The 23,933-nt window shown below is 41.5% G+C and overlaps 3 protein-coding genes across 16 annotated transcripts; 2 read left to right on the top strand and 1 right to left on the bottom strand.

Moving 5' to 3' along the window:
- Positions 1-314: 314 nt before the first annotated feature.
- Positions 315-17,135, top strand: stj (voltage-dependent calcium channel subunit straightjacket). 11 transcript variants are annotated; one of them, XM_065863637.2, is made up of 24 exons: positions 315-822; positions 876-957; positions 1,839-1,943; positions 2,003-2,279; positions 3,356-3,750; positions 3,956-4,405; positions 4,496-4,636; positions 4,810-4,893; positions 5,241-5,297; positions 7,710-7,790; positions 8,939-9,013; positions 9,078-9,185; positions 9,249-9,320; positions 9,936-10,138; positions 10,201-10,343; positions 10,502-10,558; positions 11,205-11,298; positions 11,657-11,704; positions 11,826-11,936; positions 12,000-12,118; positions 12,184-12,323; positions 12,373-12,597; positions 12,835-13,377; positions 15,016-17,135. In XM_065863637.2, the coding sequence occupies exons 1-24, from the start codon at positions 707-709 to the stop codon at positions 15,106-15,108; spliced, it is 3,819 nt and encodes a 1,272-aa protein (XP_065719709.1). In that variant the 5' UTR covers positions 315-706; the 3' UTR covers positions 15,109-17,135. The 11 variants fall into 11 exon arrangements, with proteins under 11 accessions (XP_065719709.1, XP_065719708.2, XP_065719707.1 ...); XM_065863638.2 differs by lacking the exon at positions 5,241-5,297 and adding an exon at positions 6,419-6,472 and having other exon boundaries at positions 316-822; XM_065863636.2 differs by lacking the exon at positions 5,241-5,297 and adding an exon at positions 6,419-6,472 and having other exon boundaries at positions 12,835-17,135.
- Positions 16,745-21,557, bottom strand: fl(2)d (female lethal d). 4 transcript variants are annotated; one of them, XM_017087942.4, is made up of 5 exons: positions 20,843-20,983; positions 18,976-19,287; positions 18,674-18,798; positions 18,278-18,611; positions 16,745-18,081 (listed from the first exon to the last, which is right to left on the bottom strand). In XM_017087942.4, the coding sequence occupies exons 3-5, from the start codon at positions 18,761-18,763 to the stop codon at positions 17,285-17,287; spliced, it is 1,221 nt and encodes a 406-aa protein (XP_016943431.1). In that variant the 5' UTR covers positions 18,764-18,798; positions 18,976-19,287; positions 20,843-20,983; the 3' UTR covers positions 16,745-17,284. The 4 variants fall into 4 exon arrangements, with proteins under 4 accessions (XP_016943431.1, XP_065719713.1, XP_016943429.1 ...); XM_065863641.2 differs by having other exon boundaries at positions 18,976-19,336; positions 20,843-20,961; XM_017087940.4 differs by lacking the exon at positions 18,976-19,287 and having other exon boundaries at positions 20,843-21,557.
- A 389-nt stretch (positions 21,558-21,946) lies between these two features.
- Positions 21,947-23,251, top strand: LOC108019649 (uncharacterized). Its single transcript, XM_017087532.4, has 2 exons — positions 21,947-22,241; positions 22,293-23,251. Exons 1-2 carry the CDS (start codon positions 22,004-22,006, stop codon positions 22,511-22,513), a joined length of 459 nt encoding a protein of 152 aa, XP_016943021.1. The 5' UTR covers positions 21,947-22,003; the 3' UTR covers positions 22,514-23,251.
- Positions 23,252-23,933: the final 682 nt, after the last annotated feature.

Here is a 23,933-nt window from a genome sequence, read left to right as displayed (position 1 = left end):
ATCCAACTGTCACCTTTCTCCAGCTGACGCAACAGATGTTCGGCCAGCTGGGGGGACACGCCAGTCAACATTTCCTGAGCGCAGGCGCGGTGGCAGGTAAACAAACACCTGTGGGACTCCCACTGAGGTAAACAAGTGGAAAGCGCAGGAGCGCCAAGTGTCAGAGCAGGCGCACTGAACGCCTAGAAGAGCTCGGCGAATGGTTGATGGCGACACTCGAGGGTTATCCCTTTCCGGCCAACGGAAACCCAGTTAGAGAGCTTTAAGCTGGCCCAGAAACGTCAAAGAAACGTCAAAACGGGCCACGACAGTGTAGAGAGAAAAGTTTTCGCTGGCCAACAACACACACACTCGGAAAAGTGCTGGGTCGCGCGAGAAAAGTGCTGAAAATTCATGAAAAATCGGTGAAAACAGACAAGTTTAAAATGCTGTGCGCTTGAGGGACCGTGAGATATAGCCGCATTCGAAGGGATATAGTGACACCGCGGTGGTATGTTACCGGATGGCCAGGGCAGGTGGCCAAAACCGAGCTAACGGGGTATGTGGTGCAAACGTGGTGCGTGTGTGCCTGTGAGTGTGTGAGTGCAGCTGCAAAGTAGGCTAAGAAAATCGCATCGCCTGGTATTTATGTCGCGCTCCCACTGGATCGACCTCCATCATCAGCAGTCAGTAGACCATAGGAAAGATCGGAGGATTCGGGGGAATCATGGCCTGGTCGCGACTCCTGGCCTGGTGGCGCCTCTGCTTGGGCCTGCTGTCCGTCTTGGTCTGCTTGGCCCCGTGCGTCAATCTGCAGCCAGCCGAGAACATCAACTACAATCTGTGAGTGCGCCCGCTGCGGTCTTCCCCTAATTATAGCGACCTTTTCCCACCAGGGTTCATTCGTGGGCCGACAAACTGGGCATGGAGCTGTTTCATCTGGGCGATTTCATCACCAGGCGCAAGGAGGTGCAGGAGGTGAGCTGCCGAGAGCATTTTATTGATTTTTCCGCCGCTCCGTTTTCCCCATTTTCCAATCCCCATTCCCCGTTCCACGTGCCCCACTGTGTGTGTTTTCGGTTTTCTGTTTTTGTGCGCTCCTTGTTGACGTCTCTCTGAGGCTGAGACTTCGGCTCGGAATTTGGGTTAAAGGCTGCCCGAGCGGCAATTATAAAGAATGTAAAGCAGAAGCCAGATGAGAAACTGCGGGGCAGTACGTCGAAGCACCAATGCCCTTAAACACCGCTTTAATTGGTTTTAATGGGAAACGTCGAGTCATTTTAAGTTACTAGACACTAGGTCACATTTAAAAACATACTAACGTAACAGGTTATACGGCTTTCGTCTTAGTTAGCGATAATGAAACCTCCTAAATCCTTTTCCAGAAGAATATGTACCTATAAGTATAGTTCGATTTTAGGTGGGGTGGAAAATATTAGGTACAAATGATGGGGCCTTAGAACTTAAATTGCATCTAAAAAGTAAGTTAAGCCTCAAGATACACCTCATATTAGGTTTTTTTTATAAAGAAGGGTGCGTAACCATAATCTTTAAGCCTATGAGGTCGGTTTTCTGACCGACACAGCTGGTTACTTATTTTTAGGCAGCGCAATCGGATTTACAAATTAAATGTTTCCGTCCATGAGTTACAACAGTTGTTTGTGCCAACTGTTTATAATTCTCTGTATGCATGTAAATGTCTTTGCCAATGGGCCTCTGGGGCCTCTAAATGGGCTTTACGGGGAGGTTCCGCCTATGACGTACTTCTAGAACAACAATGGTTTGGGGAAATCGTACAAAATTCCTATTTTTCTTGAAACATCCGTTTAATATATTGCTTATGCTTAAACTTTAAACAGAGTTTCAAGGATGCGAAAGTGGTTTCGCGCAACGGCGCCTCCATTGTCGACTCGATGGCCAAGGAAATCGAAATGATGATGGACCTCAAAGTCAGTGCAGTGAGGGTAAGTGTTCTCCTGGTACCCATACAAAATACTATCTATTTAATGCCGATTATCTTCAGCGGATTATGGACACGGCTGAGAATACGGCTCTGTCGCATCAGAACGATATGGCGGACAAGATGTTCTCCTATTACAGTGCCAAGGAAATGCTGGAGCCCGGCGATCCCGTACCCCCTATACCGACCCCGGCGCCCGATATGGACAAGGACATAGGCGAACCGTTGATCTACGTCCAGCCGAAGGTGGTGGTGCTGGAACCCCGTCCGGAGTTTCACAACACTCCGGTCAACTTCAGCGTTAGCTCGGTCCACGTGCCAGTCAATGTGTTTGATCGAGGTTTGGAATAATATGATCAATATAATCCGTATATCTCTTCTCTCCGCTCTCGACCTATCTCTCTCTGTATTTCTCTCTCTTTTGCTCTGTGTAATTGTAACTGTATTGTCGCCTGTGTGTATTGTCCTTATCTAACGACCCCGTTCCTAACTGCTATGCGATCGGGTTTGGGGTTATGGAGTTACCAGTTTCTAATAGCTAATATCTGAATATGTTTAAAGTATCACAGTGGAACTTCTTATCTGAAAAAGTTAATTTTCAAATATTAGTTCAGATAAGAAGTAAGCTTTTGTAAATTTTATTTAGTTTTCATAAAACCTAATTTTGTTGGGTTAACGGAAATACTTGAGTTTTCACAAGGGTAATTGGACATTCAGATAAATTGGAAATCAATTACTATATCAGCTGATCATTCCCCAAACTCAATTAGGCAGGGTGTAGAACCTTAAAATCGCCTCTAGCTCGCTCTCTATCTATCTCGCTCACTCGCTACTTACCTGTTTACTAGCTCGCTTGACCGTAGAAGTTGATTTTTTTGTATGCCATACAAATATTTGAATATATTATAATACAAAGCGTTATAATATAAAGCCATAAGCTGCGCCTTTTCCTATTTTTTTTATTTTTAAATCCGCTTGCGTCAATGCGTGCGATGAACGTGTGCGCAAGTCAAGCAGGGCATTGTGCCGCCCGGCCCACCCACCGTACCTAATGATCCGCCGAACTTGACTTTGATGATTCTCCGGGGCCGCCGGCGGTACAATGTCCACGTTGACGCCGCGCTCGCGTTTTGCGCCAGGGAATGTAATAATGCAAACCAAAAATGCGAATGCTCCACTGCCGACACACGCGGAATGCTTGCCAAAAACCGTATAACACCCAACTTGAGCCACCAGAACACAACCCCAAGAAAACCCGAGAGCCCGTAAAATAACACTAGGATTAAGTGCACGACAGCAGATGAGGATAACTAATCGTGTTTCTTGCAAAATTCTTCCCATTTCTTTTAACATGACAAAAACCACAAAAAAAACACCCACAACCATAACAAATTATCCCTCGATTATATGACACAGCACCGGATGTGATCAAAGCAATTCAGTGGTCGGAGAATTTGGATCAGATATTCCGCGACAATTACAAAAACGATCCCACATTGTCGTGGCAATTCTTTGGCAGTTCGACTGGCTTTATGCGTCAATTCCCTGCATCGAAGTGGCGAAAGGACGTACCGGTCGATCTATACGATTGCCGACTACGCTCCTGGTACATGGAGGCGGCGACGAGTCCGAAGGATATTGTTATCCTGATGGATGGATCCGGTTCAATGTTGGGACAGAGGCTAGATATCGCAAAGCATGTTGTCAATACGATACTCGATACATTAGGTACAAATGACTTTGTGAACATCTTCACCTTTGATAAGGAAGTCACCCCAGTCGTCGCATGTTTCGAAGACACACTGATTCAAGTATATATCAATTATGTTTGTTTTTACCTAATTTCTCTTGATTTAACGCATATTTGATTTCTGTCTATCCCCACAATCAACAAAAAAACAACACCACCACCAAAAAAAATCCGAAATCTCAAACAACACACCCAATTGATGCCACCGAATACGAATACAAAACTCCACAACTATCCACATCCCAAAAACTCCGAAATTCATCCAGGCGAATCTGGGCAACATACGTGAACTGAAAGAAGGGATTGAATCGTTTAAACCCAAATCGATCGCCAATTATACCGCTGCATTGACAAAGGCATTCGAGCTATTGGAAGAGACCAAGTTGAGTTCGCGCGGGGCGCAGTGCAATCAGGCAATCATGATCATTGGCGATGGGGCGCCCGAGAATAATCGCGAGGTCTTCGAGTTGCACAATTGGCGGGACCCGCCGTACAAGCCGGTCCGTGTGTTCACCTACCTGATTGGCAAGGAGGTGGCCAATTGGGATGATATACGGTGGATGGCGTGCGAGAATCAGGGCTACTACGTCCACCTCAGCGACACCGCAGAGGTGCGCGAGATGGTCTTGAACTACATACCAGTTATGGCCAGGCCGCTCGTCCTGGGCAGGCACGACCATCCGGTGATTTGGTCGCAGGTCTATGCGGATATCGAGGTGGGTAGCGCCCCAAAAGGGGTGCCAATCTTTGTTCCCCCAAATGCGGATAGCAACGTTTTTCCCCAAATTCCCATCTTATGTGCGTAGGACACAAAACTCTCCGACTATCTGTGGGACATCAGCCAGTGCGAGTACCAAAAGGCCGACGTCCTCGAGTACTGGCAGGTGCACGACCGGATGCTGGAGCCCAACGAAATGCACCGCCGGAAATACAGACGGATGAAGGAGGTGAGTTCGGGACCCAGCTTAACGAGTACAAGTGAACATAGCAAGCATCATTTTTAAAATGGCTTCGCAAGTCGAACAATTCGTCCGAAAGAGGAACTGCCATCGGATATAGCTTTTAATTTAGAAAATGATCAACATTATCTTCATTTATTAAATGCGTTCTTCTTTCACAGACCTGGAATCAGCCCGTGGACTCCAATGTGTACCAGTTTATGACCACCGTATCGATGCCCATCTACGATCGGCGTGAGAATGCGGTAAGTGAAACTGACCACAAATCGATCGCGCCCTTGGCACGGGGGAAAAGCTATCGAATCGAACTCTATCAAGCGAGTTAGCACTGCCAAATTTTTAGCGGAAAATGAAAGAAAGAAAACTGAAATCAGAATCAGAATCAGCAGCCGCCGACGCAGCGACGAATTCATTTTGCCCCTACTCATTAACGATCGAAGCAAGAAATCGAAATACAGCAAACCAATCCGAACCTATCTATGTAACAACTCACTTTAAACTACTACTACTACTACTGTATTAATAATTTATGCGTTATATATATAACACACTACTACCTACTACTACCAAACTATACACAACTATACCACAGAATATCACCGAAGAAGTTTTAATAAATGAAGCACTCTGGGAATTGCAAACACGTGAGGTACAAACTATAATGCCAAATTCTAACAAATAACAACCAAATCCAAACTTAACAAATTTCGAACGAAATTTTTGCGTATAACGTATTTATTGCTCTTGATAAAAGTTTTATATACGCCAATTAATTGCATATCGTATTGAGCTCTACCTACATATATACTCGTATATACATTATCCGTATATATATCAAATAAAGTAAACGATTTGTTATACTTTGCGCTACATACATGCATACCTAATCCATATTTAACCGATATATACTATAACTAACTATACTATAACTCGTATATAAATCTAGCTAATATGGTCTAGGACCATGGCATTCTTTAGCAACCTTTTGACATTATAGTTGACCACGTACTGGGTTCAACCCCCAAAATCGAATCCAAATCCAAAAGTATTCTGATGTTATAACGAAATCAATTCGAATTGGTCCAGTATTTATCGATATCTAGATATTGATTTTCTTTATATAATCGTACTCGTAATGTTATAATAATTTTTATAAGCAATAATCGAATTATAGCTATGCCTAGTTGATTACTAAACGTATAAATAGAACATTTTATATAGCATTTTGAGTAGTAGAATTTTCCATTTGTTGTTTTTAACTAAGAAAGATTGGGTTGAGCGGCGATCGAATAGACTCTATATATATATAGTGCTAATTGGTAGTCCCACCCTGTCCAAAATCAAAGAAACCCCACCCTATCCCCTAACAAATAAATGTTAGATCACATTGATGTTTAGTAAGTACAATCATTAATAAAGCGAAAGAAAGCAAAAATCGGAGAAATCCTAGGCTACTGCTGAGGACCTATAGAGCACACAAGAACAACCACTACAGATCAATTTATATATATAAATATAAACCAAAAACACACCTGAGCACCTCCCAATCAAGAGGCCCCGATTCCGACGGAGTTTTTATACCCTTTTGCTGGACAGGATATAGTAGGGCGCAGATCGAATAGGACCAGAATCCTTAAACGCACCCCGTCGCGCTTTCCGCCCACCGACACCGCAACGCCTCCAACTCCACCCGCCCCTAGAATAACCCTATTTAAGTTGCCTTCGTTCCTAGATATTGATTTATTAAATACTACAAATACGAATTCACAGCGCATTAATCTAACGACCGATATAAATCCGGTTGCGAAAATAAACCTTCAATTTGTGAGTAAATTGTATCTAAATCAAACCAAAACAAAACAGCAAAATCTAACAAAATGCAAACGCCCATCCTAAATTTGTCACTTTCGTTTGTCTAAACCGCATGTGTGACTTGATCAAAATTCTTTTTGGCCCTTTAATTTTCATCTAATTTCTTAGAGCACCCACGAAATTTTTTATAATTTACCTTATTCAACAATTGTGTAATGCCTCTATTCATTCCACCAATCCCCGTCCTCAGCGACAACCCTATATCTTATGATTTCTTGGCCAGTCCGATCAAGTGCTTGGTACTAACCCGAATAATTCATTTCTGCAATCCTAGAATAAGATTTCTGCGGCACTTTCTCTCTTTGTATATGTATGTGTGTAAAGCTTCGCTAAATGGACCCTACAAAACTGAACGATCGCTGATCGAATTCCTAGTCTATCCTCCTCTCTGTAACTCTTTATCTCTCTGGCAACTGGCATCTTGTAGATTTCCTGCCACGACCAATAATGTTTTTGTGAAGGGTATAAAAACTGTGAAAATAAATACACTGCCAAACATTTGGAACACCAACAACGCAAACAGATACGCACAACTGTACTTTCTTCACAAAGAAGAAACCTCTACACTTGTAAACCGCTTCTTTCACACAATTTCAGTTTACAGCCTCCCGAAAACCCACCCTTTAAAAGATTTATTTGTAAATTATACTTTCTATCTCTATTGTTTTATTGTTTTCCAAAGCCTCTCCGTGATCTTAACACTTTATTTCAAAATTTTGGTTTCACACCCAAAACTCAACGCTCTCATACGCTCTTAGTACTACTCTGCTAGCCATGTAATTAGCCGCTAAAACAGAAAAAACGCTTAACTAAATTCTTTGTAAACATCAATACAAGAAAACAAAATGCAAAAAAAAAACAAATCTTTGAAATCGACTTTCTTGACTGTACTCGTAAGTTCTTGCGTAGTAAACGATGCTTCTCATATTTGCATTCGACATTGTTTCCGTTTTGATTTACATCTTTGTATTTTACTTTGAGATGCCTTAAGGCGTTTTGTACTAGCAATGCCATTTATCGAATTCAAATTTCAAATTCATTTTTCAGTATTTGATTAACATGCAAATCCAAAATTAACTACCAATTCTCTGTACTTGTAAAATTTAAAGTCCAACTTGTGTATATGTTTCGTTTCCAATCACTTGACCTGACACAACTCTAAATATATATTTAAACTTCTTACGCACAGACTAGGATTGCGAATATACTGGGCGTGGCCGGCACTGATGTGCCTATTAATGAAATCAAAAAGCTGCTGTCGCCATTTACGGTAAGTTAGACGTTGGGATACCATAAATTATCAATACATATATCGATCCTATATCGGCCTAGAGGCTGTTGAATTGCTGAGAACCAGGGTTATCATCTATTTCTTTAGAAAGTCATGGCAACTCTGTAATATTTTAGCATCACCAGAAGGCATTATTAAATATAAAATACATTTAGAAGTATATTTTAAGTTCTTACCTCAAAAATAATTTTAGGCAATATCTTATAACAAACAAGAAAGGCACCTTGCTTCGGCAAGCTGAAGTTTCTACACCCTTGCAGGGCGTTCCTGTGGGAGCATTGTATGTACAGAGCTTTCCGATTTTTAAAAAACTGAAAACTAATAAAATATTTTACTCCAACGATAATAACGGTCCTTGTATTATTTTCACATATTTATCCGATCGTTCCTATGGCAGCTATATGATAAAATCGTCCGATTTTTTTAAAATTTTATTCGAAATTCTGAAATTTTAGAAGAATGATATTCCCAAGAGTTGAAATTAGTATGTCTAAAAACACGGAAGTTTTAATTATTTAAATTTTTTTTAAATATTTCTTGGATCGTTCCTATGGGAGTTATGGGATACAGTTGTCTGATCCGTCTTGTTCCGACTTATATACTACGTGCAATAGAAACTAGACTTTTGGGAAGTCTAGAGACTAGTTTGCGTAGGAACGGAAAAACGGCAGACGTACGGATAAACGGACGGACATGGCTAGATCGACTCGTCTAGAGATGCTGATCAGGAATGTATATACTTTTTAAGGTAGGAAACGTCTCCTTCACTGCGTTGCAAACTTCTGACTGAAATAAATATTCCCTCTGCAAGGGTATAAAAAGATAATGATACATGTTTGTACTACTGAAAAATGTGTTGCTATGCCACAGATGCATGAAATTCCATAGGAACCATTTAGGGACGTTTCCTTGAACACTGAAATGAATTGTTGAATTTTCAACACTTTAGCAATTTAAAAGTTTAGGAATACACAATCCAATATATTTTAAGCGTAATATTTAGTCGATAAATATTATCAGACTTTTCATTTTAAAAAAATATTGTTTTGTAATGCATTATAAGTTGGGTATACTTCTACTATTCGGTATCACGAATAATTCTTATTAAATCTATATATTTTTCACAGCTTGGCGTAAATGGCTATGCGTTTATAGTAACCAACAATGGTTATGTACTATTCCATCCAGACTTTCGTCCAATTGTAAGTGATCTTATAACTTGTTCTTAGAAAGTGTTAAGACTAACCCACGGCTCTAACCTAACAGTTCCAAGGCTACATATTAAAGCCATCGTACAATAGCGTTGACATGATTGAAGTCGAGCTGTTGGATGACGATCGAGCCGCCAGAGACTTTAATCCAGTGCTGATGACGGTATGTCTTTTATCAATATTCTTTAAAGTTACGTTCTTTAATAGTAATACCTTTTGTTAATAGATACGAGATTCCATAATCAATCAGTCGACAGGCAGCAAGTGGATGTTGGTCAAAAATCATTTTGATGAAATGGTGAGTAACGTTAGCAAAAGAAAGTGTTGAAATTTATCCTCAGAAACCAAAAACCTTATAAAAATAGGGGCAGCATCGCTGAAGTTTAACAAATTTTCTTTTAGTATGTTATTATACTCGTATTAATATTCATTTATGGTATTTTTATTTTTTCTTTTATTATGTAATTATATTAATATTAGGTAATATTTTGTATATTTGTAATCTCCGGGCATTATGACTCGAATAAAGGGTAAAGTTGTGGGATTTTGAACGCGAAATTGATACAAAATCAATCGAGTTAAGACCAGAAAATGTTTGTTTGGGTTGTCCTATTTGTTGTTCTAGTGTTAAGGATTCTCAAAAATGGACACTGCAATAGAAATTTTCCTGTATATAAACACTTTCAGTTCACTTCAGAAAAATTTGTATTTTTGTTGATAATGGTTAAATACAATTTGATATTCCTTTTGAAGGTACGATCAACATGACCATTTTAGATCGTTGAGAAGTGTTTATGTTTGATACTTTATAGAGTTGCACAATTGTCCAACTTGTAAACAATTTTTGGTGAATTTCCCTATCATTGCTCTTATAACCTTTTCTGATACACATTGAATTTTGTTTAATTTAAAGAAACGGGTGGCTCGCATAAAGCGACAATACTATTGGACGGCCATTAAGAAGACCCCCTTCACTCTGGTGATTTCCTATCCAGAACAATATGGCGTAAGCCACATGGACATTCGAGCTGACCAGGAGATCCATCGAATCTCCATAAAGGGCACAAACTTACGCAACGTCTTTAGTGGCAAGCGATGGAAAATACATCCTGACTGGTGAGCTGCAAGCAAGTTAATAAAGATAGGTGAAAACTAATCGAACTATCTGACATTTTTAGGCTATTTTGCAAGCACAGCAACAGGACATTCAAAACGCCAGAGATCGAACTGCTGTACTTTCTCGAGCGTATGTCTGAGCCTGGCTGGCGATGGCCAGGAAGTCGTAGTGCTTTGCCCCCGGAACACGCGGCGGCCATGTTTTGTAAGTATATAGTACCCAAACACTTCCGGTAACATCCATTTCCGAATCTCGTATCGATCGCTTCGATAAGCCGCCGCTTTCCCAGACTCTGTTTTGCGTTTTTGTGTTCGATATGCGAAAATTACGATTGCGATTTCAATGTTCATGCAAATTCACAGCTAACAACTCATCAACTGGCCGTTATCCATCAATCAATGAAAAAGAAAGCTACTATTGTGAGTAACGAATATCAAAAGTCATCACAGTCACAGTTGTGCACCCACCAAAATATACACGCACTCAGTAGCACCGTCCTCATTTTTGACCTCTCCTGCACCTGCACTTTTGGCGAACTGGCCGATAAATGTAGCCTGGTCCTAACTTAACTCGTAAATTTTAGGTCGAAATGCACTGGTAAACGGTGTAAAACCCTTTAGAATCTATAGTGTACTTCATTAGCCTAAACCAAGCATTTAAAAAACTTCGATATAAGCTGAAATGGTGGTTTACAATTTACAACACTAGAATTTGCTTTTTTCTTTACTAAAAGAAAAACAGGCAAAACCAAGTTGATTGGGCCAGTTTAAATCCTCTATTTTCATAACATTTATTACCGTTTTAATTTCAATTAGTGTCCTATGTGTTTTGAAACACACTGTAGTTAGCTGCGGAATTTGCACACTCAAATCGTTGCATGTCACAAAGGACTATTAACTCTATATTATGTAATTACTATGCTCACATGAAGCTAATAATCGTGAGTAATGGTTACAGAAGTAAGGTGATCTTTACTAGAGCCACTAATGCCACTGCAACCATTACTTCAGCAAGTTCCTCCCTTACAATCCTGGATTGATTTGACCCTGTGAATTTGAATTTCAGGCGATCGGCAGCTGATGCAGGCTCTGGTCTTCGATGCCCGAGTCACCGGGTGGTTCTCCAACAACACCAGCTTCAACTCCAAGGACGACAAGGGGTAAGTGGCGAAGAACGGCGACTTTGGGGGTCTTAACAATGCTAGGCTTGACTCGTCAGACACCTTCAGTACAGTCAACGCCATGCACTCGAGTTTACGCACCGGAAAAGCAGCACATATTAACCGTTTTTATTTCTGTGTACGCCCTTCTTTTTCTCACATTTATTTGCATTTTATACCAATTCTTTGTCGTCCTTGTCGCTGTCGTTTAATGTCTTTCTCATATTGAATTTTTGCACCCACCACTCTAATACTACTCTACTGTATCTATATATATGGACTCTTAAATATCCCGAACTTGATACCACAAAACATAATGCCTCTCCATTATGAAATACCAAACCATTCACAAATATAGCACAAGCGCATCAAGCCCAATAGCCGTTCTAATGGGTTTGTTGCCAAGGTAAACAATGAATGATAAACTTCGATACTCAGTCCTCTTAACTAGTCTAAGTTGTCTAGTCTCCATGTTTTAAATAATGTTATGTTGTCTGGTTTTCTAATTAACTGATCTGTTTGCACAGAAATGAATTCAAGCAGCGCTTTGGCGTCACCGTCGCTTTTTTGGCCACCCATAGTGGCCTCACCCGCTGGCATGAGTTCCACTCGAACGCTGCCGAGGAATCTGGAGTCGGGTGAGTCTGGGGAACCCCGGCAGTTTTGATGAAAGCTAAAGCTTATGGGTAATCCACTTCCAGCGAGACTTTTAGCCAGAACAACACACGGGCCATCGATGAGATTTGGTATAAACGCGCCGTGGACCAACATTTTGTACGGGAAGAGAGCTTCGTATACTCTGTGCCCTTCGATGCGGGTGGTAAGTTGAGATGTACATTATTTTCAGACGTAATGTGACGATGACATTTTGTTTCTCACCCGTAGAAAGCAATTCAGAGATCCTGGTGACCGCTAGCCATGCAGTTTTCCACAATGAGGGCGGAAAGACAGCGCCGGCGGCAGTTGTGGGCTTCCAGTTCCAGCACTCGGCGCTCTACAAACTCTTCCACAACATCACCGGCAATGTGGGTAAAGCCCCTGACCTTTAACTATTTACTTACAAATTCTCCATAGGCCTGTGCCGTGGATGACAAAGACTGCTATATACTGGACAACAATGGCTATGTGGTCATATCGACGAGGGTCCACGAGACTGGGAGGTTCTTCGGGGAGGTAAACGGAGCGATCATGAAGCGTCTGCTGGAGGAGAACGTCTACAAACAGGTCACCGTATACGATTACCAGGCGGTGTGCTTCGAGTCCAAGAACGACAACAATGCCTCCAGCATGTTGCTTTCGGTAGGATTGGTTTAACTGATTGACTTGGTTAGTTGCAGTCTAACTTCTATAACTCAAATAGTGGCTTGTTATAGCGAAATCGATCTTTCGCTACAGATACAGTATTTTACCCTCCAAAAACTCGTCTTTTATTCCCCAACATAGTTTTATATTAACGGTTTAATTCTCGAAATTTAGTGAGTTATAGAGGTTCGGCTGCTTGACACGAATCGGTACTAATACCACACCGTTTTTTAGCCCCTGATTCATCTGCTGCGAGTGGGCAAATGGCTGCTGCATACGGCGCTGTGGTATATTGTGCAACTGTTGCAGTGGGCGCCCGGAGTGTCCAGCCATTATGCGGATATGTACGGCGACTCCAACGACACCGAGCCTCCTCCGCCGGAGCCGCATCCGGAGCACCATGGCCGCAACGGCAATGGGCACGGGAAGAAGGACGACGACTACTGGCTGCGCTACCTGACACTCCACCGCACACGGCTCAAGCCGTGCGACATGAAGCGCGAACTTTACACGCTGTACAAGGAGAAGGACAACGTTGTCTACAATATGACAGCCCATGCATGTGAGCGGCCATTTGTCGTCCTGCCCATCCCGTTCAGCAACCTCATCCTGCTGGTCATCGACCAGCTGTGTCCACGGGACGGCACCGTCGTCCTCACGGTCAATCCGCAGCCGATCGACTACCACCTGTCGGTAAACGACTCGCTTGCCTGCTACAAGCAGGCTCGGGAGTTCAACCGCATGCGGCCCCACAGCTGCATCAGTCGGCACGCGAATGTAAGTTCTTCGGGTCCTTGGGGCTGGGGTTCTGCGGTCCTTGGGAATGAGCTAGAGGTTGTTTTTGATGTTTCCTTACTTTTAAGTGATATACCATCGCTTATAACTGTTAGCAGCCACTTAATGAGCTTTTAATTAGGCGATTGTAGGGCATTGTAACGAACGATTCGTATTTTGAATGCCACTTTTCCAATAATCAATATCAAGAGTTTAAAAGCAACAAGTTGCTGAATTTATTGAGCATATTCGTGTAAAAGTTTGATGGCGAAATTCCAGAGGAGTTAAATTGTAAAGCTCTTGGACCAATTTTTTTCACTTTTATAAGTTGTAGGGTAAGGTGACGAACTGATTAGTACACGCTAAAACTCTATGCAGATGTGAAAATGATTTATTATACCCGTTACTCGTAGAGTAAAAGGGTATACTAGATTCGTCGGAAAGTATGTAACAGGCAGAAGGAAGCGTTTCCGACCCCATAAAGTATATATATTCTTGATCAGGATCACTAGCCGAGTCGATCTAGCCATGTCCGTCTGTCCGTCTGTCCGTCTGTCCGTCTGTCCGTCTGTCCGTCTGTCCGTCTGTCCGTCTGTCCGTCTGTCCGTCTGTCTGTCCGTCCGGATGAACGCTGAGATCTCGGAAACTATGAGAGCTAGGCTATTGAGATTTGGCGTACAGATTCCTGAGCTTCTTACGCAGCGCAAGTTTGTTTCAGTAGACTGCCACGCCCACTCTAACGCCCACAAACCGCCCAAAACTGTAACTCCTACAGTTTTGATGCTAGATAGAAAATTTTAACTGAAATGTATTGTTCTCATCAATACCTATCGATTGACCTAAAAAAAAGTTTGCCACGCCCACTTAAACGCCCACAAACCGCGAAAACCTGTGACGCCCACAATTTGCATGCTAGATAAAAAATTTTAACTGAAATGTATTGGTGTCGTCAATACCTATCGATTGATCCAAAAATAATTTTGCCACGCCCACTCTAACGCCCATAACGCTTAAATCTGTCTACCGCCGGTAGGTGGCGCATTTTAATTTCGCTTTGCTGCTTGCATATCTCCATTTCCCTTTGAGTAATGGGTATCTGATAGTCGAGGTACTCGACTATAGCGTTCTTCCTTGTTTTTTCTTTAAGATTGAGAAATGGCCATGGATAAGAAACAATAAAGATAATGATAGTGTCAAAATATACCGAAACAAAATTTCTCGAATTTAATTTTTTATTTCAAATTGCTATTAAACTGATAAAAACAATATAAGACTAAAGAATTTTAAGTTATCTTTTAATACTATATGCTTATTTTCACAAAAACCACCTCAAAATCAATAGAAATTCTTGAAAAAAAAAGTTCATCACCTACAAAACGTTCCCTTAAGGTACTGTTGGAAATTTAACGGTGTAAGACGCAAAAGAAAAAAACACAAAGTACCAAAAACTGTTGCTAAAGACACTTGATTAATACTTGTATAAATGTACCAAAAAGGTGATGGCGGATATGGACGGATTGTAGGTTAATAGCAACTTATGAGCCTCTGATGGCGATGTAAAGCGTTTCCTCTCTCCCACCAAATTTTGGTGCAAATCAAATCAGTGCCCACTTAATAATGTATCTAATTGTTCCGTTTCAGGAGAGCGGCATCAAGCTGTGCGGAAAGGCGTGCTCCGTCTACGCGAATCTGGGGCTCCTGCTCCTCTGCCACATACTGAGTCGCTGGCTGTAACGGCGGCCCATGGGTTTAGCTTAGATATAGACTATGTTTTTGTATTATATACGAAGGGCAATCCGGGAGGTGGGAAATTTTTTACTCTAACGCTTGAGCGCAGTTCAATATTTTTGGTCACCTATAGAAACTTTTCCAAATTAGTTGTTAAGTAGCTAAATACTAGTATGCGTATCCGCATTCGCATCCGTTTCGATCCTGCGTTCGCTGTCGAACGGAGCGAGCGGACACAGTGAACGCGGACAGTGTGTGCCGCCTATGACGGACGGGGCGCAGGGCTTATTGTAGACCTTCCAATAGACAGGACAAACCGATATTTAAAGCATACACATATATTATATACATACGCATAATTGAAAATTCCAACAACGGCCTTAAACGACTTGCAACCTTCAAGTGAGCTGAATGCAAAGCGCCGTCATCCAGGCGACAAAACTTATGGCACACACTGTACCAAATGCCGACTACTGCCCATGGTTATGTGTGTGAGTGAGTGTGCGAGTGTGTGGGTGCGTGTGCAGGTGTGCGTGTGTGTTAATCCTAATCTAAGAAGGCCACATTTGTAAGTAACACCTAGCTACGAGTTTATGTTTAAAGAACGGATCAAGAAACCTATCGGTAAAGGCGAATAAAGGAACCATTTAATTATATATACACACTCATACGATAATACGATATACCTACGAGTACGCCCGGTACAGTACATGCTAACTAATTTAAGTAGCTTTTGTATATTTGCTTAGCTTAGCCCAAAAACTAACCGAACGTTCAGCCTCGGAGCCTTGAAAAACTACATACTTTTATAGACATGCGTTAAAGGATGATGTACGCCACTAAACAGAAACCGAAACAAAACAAGCGAAAAACCGATCTTAAGGCATTGTTTTTATATACACTGATGATGACGATACCTAGCATTACCCACAAGTACCTACATACAAAAATGAGAAATACTTTTTATTACTAACTACTTGATACGAGCCACAGAACTGAGCCGAGATCGAAGACGATTGAATAACAGCAACAGCATCTAGTGACTAAATTATTAATAATACTACACTTAAACATTGAATAGTTAAAATTTACCATGACAAGCCATCGTACATCTAGACAACTCTCAGCCGAGAGGATCTCTCCTCCAATAGGAACAGAACTTGCTAAGCTTTAGCCCCACATGTCCCCATGGTAGTGAAACTAACTTGTGCCATTCGAACTGCCTAGAATTTGTTATTAACTATTTAATATTGAACTCATAAGCGCGGTTTTAGATGCGACTAACCGGGAAACCTGTTATCCTCCTCGCAGGTTGTTTCATTTCTTATTCATTTTGTGCATCCCGATGGAAAGTAGGGTGGAGCAAATATCAAGCTTGCAGGCCTCTTCACCAGGACATTAAGCTCGATCTCAAATTTAAAACTCTCCTCACGAACAAACAAACGAAACAAAAGAAACAAGACACTCTTGCTGGCAACCACAAATGTACTACATACATATACATATTTCGAATTCAATCAAATACAAGTAAAAACCATTTGTCTAATGTGCTAAAAGAAGAAACTGATAATAAACACAAAATAATTTCGAAAATCAAAACGATTGTTTTCTTTCCAGTAAATGCAAATGAAAAGTATTCTGGTTATTTGAAATATTTGTTATGCTTAACAATTTATTTTAACACAAGTTTATATTATTTTACACAACTTTCATCGTATTACAAAAAGGCCTTAAGTTCATAATTAAAATCTAATTTAGCTAAATGACGAGTTCTCTTTCTTTTTCTTTTGTCGAAGTTCCTTTTTCAGCATTTCAGTAGTTGCCGTGGTTTTTAAAAACATAAATAGTTTATCAGATTTAGCATTATTGTTTAGATCGACCGTACATGTCGGCTGAAATGGTACACTGGTCTACATAATTATATTTCGTATGTATTGCAGTGATTTCTAATTAATTCGGGTATTAAGTATGCCTATGCTGCATGCAAACAAAATAACAAACGTATTTTACAAGACATGTGTAAAAAAATAAAAGAATCTAATACGATAGTTTAGAGTTATAAAATGAAGTCTGTCTCGGTTCTGAAATCTCAATGCACAAAAGTAAACGTCAGGAATTAACGATCAATATGACGAACTCATAAAGAGTGCACCCTTTTTATAAAAAAAAGGTCCAGCAACGCTTAGGTGGAGTAGTCGACCGCTCCGCTGCCGTTCTGCTGCATGCGGACTGACCGGCGTCGGGTCAGTATGCGGGCCGGTGCCGCCGGAGCAGCTGGATCGCTAGCCTCAATTGGAGCTCCAACCACCACTCCCGTCTCTGCGTTGTTGCTGGTCGCCGCCGCAGCAGCGGCCGCCTCTTCACTGGCCATTCCGGCCACGGCGTTGTCCAGGACTAGCGGCACAGCCACTGGCGTCGTCACGGGCTGATGATCCTCTTCAAGCTGAGAGTTGCGTCGCGTGGTTATGCCCCGCAACTTGGACTTTTTGGGCGGCAGAGTACGAGGGGCAGTAACTTCCCTTATTGGCGGCGCTTCCTGGACGGTGTTGCCCACTGGGGTTGTTATGGGCACAACTATTGCTGGCATCTCCTCCTCCTGATAGTTTCGCTTGCGGGCTAGTCGCGCCGCATTCCCGTTGCTATTGCTGCTCTCGTCCGCCGGTGGTATCTGTGGCACGGCCACGATCTGTTCGTTGTTAGTGTTGCCATTGTAACAGTCTGAATTTGATGGGTTGCTCGCCAGACAGGCGTTCTCGTCGATGGTCTCTAGTTTGCCCACCGTCTGGATGGTGCCACCATTGGTGGTTGTCGCCGGTGCCACAACCTCATCCTTCGTGCTAACCTGCTTTAGCTGGGCGTTCTCCTTCTCCAAGGTTTGGATGCGATCGCGAGTGGTCTTCAGTTCTTGCTGTAGAAACAGAATGGTGCTCTGCATGCCCTCCACATCCTCGTCCAGCTCCTGAAGGAAGTCGTCCAGCTCTGCGAATGGGGGGTTTTTATTAGGCAAATTTATCTCCTGGTAGTGGGTAAATGATTTTTCTCTTAATGCTTATATTTCGCAAAATTATATTGAGATCGACTTTGAATTTTGAAAAAACAAGTTTTCACGTAATAGAGAAAGTTCGAAATTGCGTTCAGTTCTAAACATTAATTGAATCAATTGAAAATGACCTACCCGACTGCGACTTCTTGACCTCCTCGCTAAAGCTCTTCTGCATCGCCAGTTCGGTCTCCAGCTTGGCCAGTCTGCCATTGGAGGTCATCTTGCCCAGCTCCTCGTTCTCCTGGTAGAGCAGACGGCACTTAGCCATCAAGCGCTTACCCGTGTTGGAGTCCGGTGTGAATTTCCAGGCGGACAGCTCATTCTGGGTCTCCTCCAGCTTGGCCTTGGTGGCCTTCAGTTCCTTTTTGAGCCGTTCAAACAGAAGGTTGACCGCCGGATCGAGAAGGGCAGTGCGCAAAGCCAAGGCAGTTGGCGCCTGTTGGGCCTTGTACTCGGCAATCTGGCTCTGAATGCAAAGAGAAAAACATTTGTACTCGAACACTTGGGGTTAAAGACAGGTGAGCCTACCACATAGTCCTGGAACTCCTGCTCCTTGTTGGCCAGCCGCCGCATGAGGATCTTCTCGCGCCGCAGGGCGTCCGCGCACTGCTGACCCATGCGGGCCTGCTCCAGTTTGAGATTCTCGATCTCATCTGCGAATCGAAGGATAGGATTAGCTATTGGAATCTGGAGGGGGGTTGCAAGCTGAGAGAGCCACTCTGTTTTTGGTTTGCACGAGACATTACAATATTGTTCTATATGTATTTTACAAGTTCTTAGTGGGCAAGGCAAAGTGTTTGTTTAAGGTGGAACTTAATACGAAATCATACCAATGCGTTGCAATCATTCGTGTAAGTTCGTGACATGGTCGGTGGAAAAGGCCGCATCCCGTCGTCAATCTCTGGCTGATAATGATATTGATATTGATTTTGATTCGATGCGAGGGTCACAACCACTTGAACTTGCACACGATCTTGATTTCGATTTCGATCTCTTCGTTATCTCTGGCATTATCTCTGGCACTTGAACAACCACACCTGCCATTATTTTCGTATTGATTTCTTGCGTTTGCATTGGCATTTGCATCGAACTCGGTTGGCGATTGAATTTGAATCTTCGCGGCATTTGTGGAATTGCATACACTGTGGGAAACAACGACGTCTGATTGATACATTTTGTGGCATGGCAAAACTGAAAATATTTTTGAAAAACACTTGCAAAAAACTCGACGCACACACTGGGATCTCGAAAGCTTTTTCGCATACATGCATGTGTATGGGTTTCAAAAGCTTTCCCCTTCTCTTTTTCTGCGGCATTTTCGAACACTCTTTTGTCATACAAAAAGTTTATTGACTTGCATTTTTGTTGTATTTGTTGTGCAAACACGTACTTTATTTTGTATATGTATTTATTCAGGCGAGTAATTATTTATGTATTTTTAATTTTCTGAGGCAAACAGTCTGTGTGCGTGTGTCCCACATTGCATGTAAATCGATTGATGGGCGGCCAGTTAGGCGTTAAAAAATCAATTGAACAATCTTATCAATTGGGAGTACACACGCACACACCCGTTTTGGCGCCTTTTCGAATATGTATTATTTAACACACGAAGCTAAGTTTTTGGCATTCACTTTTCGCACAATTTCAACTAAAAATAACTTTACTTTATTTTCATTTTGGTTATGCACTGTCACTTGTTACTGGGTTATTTACTATTATTATTTATGCTCGACAAGAAGTGAGAGGGGCATAAAGAGAGAGAGAAACATAACAGGGGGCGGAGCGGGGGCGCAGACACGTTGTCTCTCTTCTTCCTCTCCCCACCTCTGCACTTCTTCTTCTTCTGGCACGTAGGCAAACGAAAAGTGGTCGCAAAACGAAAACTGTACTCCGCAAAGACGAAGAAAAAGCGAGAAAACGAGGAAATTGGAAACCTCCGCTTGGGATTATTTAGTTATTTTAAAATATTTGGCGGTGTTTTTCATTATATTACTGGAAACCCGTGTTTCATTTTGTTATTCAAGATTATGATAGATCTTAACTCGTATTAGACAAGCCTTAGCTTTTATTTACATTGAATCTGGTGCTTTCTTTTATAAAAACCTCTTATTACTTTTTCAATTAAAAACGATTCTATTCATTTTGTAGCTTAGTTTACAAGCTGTGTTGATTATTATATTTGTTTTGTTATTGATTATAATTATATTTTGTATAGTTCTTTTGCACAACACTTTATAGGCACTTTAAAACTTTTACAGGCTTCGTTGCCTTTGCTCTTAGTTCATATTTGGCATTATATTTATTTTTTATTTCGTGGTCCTTTTAAGCACTTTCACTGTGTGGAGTTTTGCTGGGGTGGTGTGTAAAAAAATAACTTAAAACATAACCAAAACGCCGCTGAAAGAATGTTCGTTAAAAAGAGTGTTCGCTTCGATTCGATTCACATAATGATATACGTTGAGTTCTTTTCCGAGTGTTTTTCATAAACAAATTCAATGGCACAAAAACCCAAATGGAGGGGAGAGAAGTAAACTAAGTAAACTAAGTTTTCTTTGGTGGATTCTTTTATACAATTTACACAGAGTTGACACTTTAAATCGTGGTTTTTGAGTTTGAAACGAGTATGTATGTATATAGGGGGTAATATACAGATCAGATCTCTGATCAGATAGCAGTGTACCAAAATGTGCAAAATACCTTCGAGCAAGCGTTGTCGCTGTTCGGCGGCTGCAACAGCCTCTGCAACAGCTGCTGCGTGTTGCTGCTGCTGCTGTTGCTGCTGGAGTTGCTGATGCTGCTGCAAGTGTTGCTGCTCCTGATGGTGGTGATGGTGCGGATGGTGATGATGGTGATGGTGTGACGACGTGTCCTCCAGGCCCGAGGGCGTTGGGGAGGCGGGGCCGCCGCTGACTCCACTGTTTTGGCTGCTGTTTAGGATATTTAGGTTTTGCTCGTATTTGGTCGGGGGCATTTTATCGTAACTGTTCATCAAGGGTCTTTGATCGTCCATAGTCATTGCAGCGACACTCATTATTTGAAAATTAAAACGCTGTTGTTGCTGTGGGTCCTTTGCTGGCGTTGTTGTTGTTGTTGTGGTTGCTTTTCATAGGGGCCGCTCGCTCACACATTCACACACAGACGCTCCCACCAATACTCCCCCACTCACACGCACATTCGCACACACCAATGGCGACGCGTATTGCGGACGTTTTGCAAAACGTCAATTTCGCGTACTTTTCGCGCTTGCTCAACGCTCAATTAATGATTAATCGCTGGTTGGTCCTTTTATTCACACTTTACGTATGTTTTTGGTCGTTTGGCTGCACTTTTACGGCGTTATTCCTTAATTTTTCAACGCTCCGAAGAGATTTCTCGATTGCTGCTGTTAACTGTTGTGCGAATCCAACATGGCGGAGCTGGAAAATACCAGATTTGCCATTATGTACGAATGCACCCCTGGGTTCGGGACTCAGATATATTCTAGCTACGGCACGCTCCAATTGGCAGGAGATTATTATCGATAACAATAGAAGTGCTAGAGTTGCCGCACATCGCATCTCTCCCAACGCTGTTGATAAGGTGGTGTAAGTATGGTAACCTACAAGTTTTTTTATACTAAATAACACGCGGATGTGAACAAGAACTAAGTTTTGTCGAGAATGCACATATCATTAATACTACGCCGAAGAAAAATAATAATTTTTTTTGCGTCACAGAATGTACTTGTACCAAATCAATCAGCGGGAAAAGGGCATTTCAAAATCGCAATTATAGCTAAAGTTTGGTTATTTTTTACGGCCTGTAAGGGGTCACACTGATTGACTGATTGGAAATTGTTTTGTTTTAAAAACGTAAAAAATGGAAGAGTCATCGCATGTACAAGTTAAGATGGAGCAGCAGAACATAAAGGAACGTTTGAATTTACATGTCAAGCGACGCTTGCAACAGGATGCGGAAAATCCCATAGAGAGTACAGAGTTATTGCCGAGTAATCCAAACCCGAAGCGCAGCAAGGGAAAAGATGATTCCAAGCCTCGAAAACCCTATCAAAAGCGCACAGAAAAACCCAAAACGGAGGCAACAAAGTGCAAGAAAGGTGGGATTATATATTTTGTGTGAGCATCTCATTAGAATATGGTTTTTTTAGTTGGACAACTCGGCAGTCCGGCTGCGGAGCCGGATCCCTTGGATGAACAGGAACCAGAGGGCACTCTTCTGGAGGCGACGGACGGCAAGTCCGTAAGACGGGACTGTTGCAAAAACGCCGACATTCTGAACATGGTATTGAACGTTAAAAAACGCACTCTAATGCAGGATCCCGAAGTTCAAGCCTTCTGGACCAAAATAATGACAGCCATTAAAAGCTGAATAAAAGTATAATGCTTACAATCGGCCGCCGATCAGGGTATAGCTATACCAGTTAATCGAGAGTACAAGGGTATATTGGATTCAGTATGTAATAGGAACAATGCCTTTTCCGACCCTATAAAGTAGGTATATATAATATTGATGAGGATCACTAGCCAAATCGATTAAGCAGCATCTGTGCGTATGAGCGCTAAAACTTCGGAAACTATAAAAGGCAGAAAGTGGAGATTGGGCACGCAGATCCTAAGGATTTCCGAGCGGCGCAAGTTTGTAAAAGTTTAAAAAGGACTGTTAAAACTGTGGACAATACTCATCGTATGCCAAATGATGATCAAATCGTATCATTCATTAAAAAGTTTTAAGCAAATAAAGGTATCCACGCCCTGCAATCTTGAAAACCGTGGCTTTGCCGATTGCAAGTCTTGATCTCTCTCACACATTCTTTAGCTGATAGTCGAGGCACTCGACAATAGCGTTTTCTCTTGCTATAAGTTGTTATGTTAATATTTAAAAAAGTTATTAAATAGCGATGTGTAAGTAAAATGAAAGTACTACAAACCAACACAAATAACACAAAGAAATCTGTACGGGGTGACGCGTCGGCCCAAAACACAAACAATAATATGTGATGTAAGCCTTTTCAATACATATGTAATTTAATTTGAAACTATTGAATCTTTAAGTACTTAAACAATAACCATAACAAATTGTGACATAAAAAAATGTTTGCTTATATAACACTTTCGAGTTATCACTGGTTTCGAATGGACTATAATGGCGGATTTTCAATTCTGCGGGTATACAAGTATGTTCCATTTTCTACAATAATTTAATTCTGTTTTTAAAAGTTATTAGGGTTACTTCTTTAGTAATTAAAGTACACCCAACATGTGCACGGTATTTACAACCTAGGTGCCTTTATCAAAAAAGTAGAAAAATTAAACGGAAACAAAAATAGCACTATTGACGATTTGAAGCTTCAATGGGCCTTTTTAATTCATCAAGGATAAGTACTTTAATTTGATTTCATAAATAAAATGAAAGTGAAATATGGGTCAAAAAAGGCGTTGTAGAAAAGCCGCAATGACCTCATAGCTGTCAAAAGGTGCATAAATGCAAGTAGGTCCCATTAGGCTTTCTAGGAGCTTACCGTTTAACATTAGTAGGTATATGAATAGTATGATATTACGTAGAGAAACATTTTACAGGCGTTTGAAGTATTAATAAAATGTCCCTTGACTGGGAGCGCAGTAAGGGTCAACAAATTTTTACTCCGGTTAACGATCTTAAAAGAATAAACATGGTGAGTCTAGTAACAACAAGGGTACGGCCATGTTTATCATACTATGGTGTACGTTCATATCATTAGGAAAACCAATAAAAGATCAACATATTTACGTTGATACGCTACTTTAATCGG

The sequence above is a fragment of the Drosophila suzukii genome, chromosome 2R (genome assembly GCF_043229965.1).
Source record: "Drosophila suzukii chromosome 2R, CBGP_Dsuzu_IsoJpt1.0, whole genome shotgun sequence".
NCBI classification, from domain to species: Eukaryota; Metazoa; Arthropoda; class Insecta; order Diptera; family Drosophilidae; genus Drosophila; species Drosophila suzukii.
This window is presented reverse-complemented; position numbering and strand designations above follow the sequence as displayed.

Coding starts and splice junctions, on each gene's coding strand:
- stj (XM_065863635.2), top strand. CDS start 707: ATGGCCTGGTCGCGACTCCTGGCCTGGTGGCGCCTCTGCTTGGGCCTG. Junction 4,637..4,809: donor AATACAGACGGATGAAGGAG/GTGAGTTCGGGA, acceptor CTTCTTTCACAG/ACCTGGAATCAGCCCGTGGA. Junction 10,559..11,204: donor TGAAAAAGAAAGCTACTATT/GTGAGTAACGAA, acceptor TTTGAATTTCAG/GCGATCGGCAGCTGATGCAG.
- LOC108019649 (XM_017087532.4), top strand. CDS start 22,004: ATGGAAGAGTCATCGCATGTACAAGTTAAGATGGAGCAGCAGAACATA. Junction 22,242..22,292: donor GGCAACAAAGTGCAAGAAAG/GTGGGATTATAT, acceptor TGGTTTTTTTAG/TTGGACAACTCGGCAGTCCG.